This window comes from Penaeus monodon, chromosome 33 (assembly GCF_015228065.2).
Source record: "Penaeus monodon isolate SGIC_2016 chromosome 33, NSTDA_Pmon_1, whole genome shotgun sequence".
NCBI classification, from domain to species: domain Eukaryota; kingdom Metazoa; phylum Arthropoda; class Malacostraca; order Decapoda; family Penaeidae; genus Penaeus; species Penaeus monodon.
This window is the reverse complement of record NC_051418.1, coordinates 31,964,551-31,966,206: the sequence shown is the minus strand read 5'-3', so window position 1 is coordinate 31,966,206 and position 1,656 is coordinate 31,964,551. Positions and strand designations below refer to the sequence as shown.

Genomic DNA, 1,656 nt, shown 5'->3' with positions numbered 1-1,656 from the left:
AAAAAAAATCTTGAAAACTGAAGGATAATTTCCCGGTGGCATTGGGTTAAGATTTGGAATTTCTCACCTTTATGTTTGATCACCAATGTTTCATATAAGATACTGGTAAAACACAAAGGTGAACAATGCAGTCAAGTCACACAAGATGCATAAGAAGTGTCATGGGTCCTTTTTCTCTAAAAGTAGTAGGGTTCCCCGTAAATCTAAAATACATTACCTTTGATATAAGAGATTCTGAAATGCATTAATTAATTTACTATCAATTTGCAGAGACCAAAAGATACTCACATACTGAACATCAGTAGGATATACAGAATTTTCTGTATCATGGGGTGTTAGTTTGCTACACTTCTTCGTTGCCGATGATGCTATGGAGTTCCAAATGGACGGACGAACCTTATTCTTGTCATTTCGATCAAGTGGCTTCAAGTGGGTCCCTGAAATTGGTATCAGAGTTTTAAGATATTTCTATAAGTGAAAATCTTCATACAGAAATATGAGTATTTGATGAACCCTTTAAGATTCTGATGTTAAAAATTTGCATAAAATTGGTGCAATGAAACTGAAATCTCTAAGTACTCATAGGGTAAATAGAGGGTACTTCTGTTTCACTATCATCACTGTGAAAACATGCCTAATTTATTGCTGAAATTTTAGTTACAATAAGAAGACTCTTACAGCTTCTGAAAATAAAGCAACTACAACAGATTATGTAAGACATAAAATGTGTAAAATAACTAAAAAAAAAGAATCCCTAAAAAAATATATTCTAAAACCTAATTAATCAAGACAAAAGAATAAATAATGTATCATTATAAAGAGTAGGTACACAGATATTTCTAAATGCAGCAAACAGACCTTAAATTATCAGATTTCATATTCAACAGCAGATCCTGAAATTATCCCTTACAACCTATATTTATAGCAATTCAAGGCAACAATAATGAAGAAATAATATCAGTGACAAAAAATAAAGCTGGACACATTCTTTAACCCTCTATAACCTAGAAACTACATGTTGCAAAGCTTGAAAAAATAGAAGCAAGTTTTTGCTTTGCTTTCCTTTCCCTTTCATGATATGCAAGATTTTTTAACCAATAAAGTGCAATAAATAAAACCAAATTTTCTAATTTCCTAAATGGAGAAAAAAGTAGAAATCCAGCATTTCAAAGGGCTAATAGAAAGGGTTAAGCAAATTCAGACCACACAACTGCCTTATATGAATTAGAAGCTGAGGTATACCCTTCTTATCTCCTTTCAGATAATGAATAAAAACTACATTAAACTAAATAAATATCTTTTTATAATAAAAACAAAAAAATAGGCCTTTGGTTATATTTCATTTAACAGACAGATGATAGTCTATTAAATCAAGGAATTACTTTAAAGCAAAAATATAAAAAATAGTTTGTCAAACACGCAAGTTGCCAACATCAATGCAGACATCTTACCCAACACAAGCTGTCTAAACTCATCATAGGTAGGAGCTGAGTGGATGGCACGGATTTTGGCAGAATTTTCCGCTGCGTAGCGTCTGTCCGCTTCAATTCCCGCCCTCAGACGTGCCTCAAGCTGGCCTGGATCAACACCTCCTTCCCATCCTCCACATGCCATTGTGAAGCTGAAACAAATAAAATATGTAATATATGATACCAT

General features: G+C 32.9%; 1 protein-coding gene across 1 annotated transcript in view; it reads right to left on the bottom strand.

Moving 5' to 3' along the window:
- The window catches only part of LOC119593922 (coiled-coil domain-containing protein 103-like), a gene marked incomplete at its 3' end in the record, with an annotated part of 9,343 nt that overhangs the window by 5,235 nt on the left and 2,452 nt on the right, over positions 1-1,656 (bottom strand). The window contains 2 exon segments of the mRNA XM_037942938.1: positions 289-437; positions 1,452-1,621. Coding sequence (XP_037798866.1) covers positions 289-437; positions 1,452-1,614 — 312 coding nt within the window.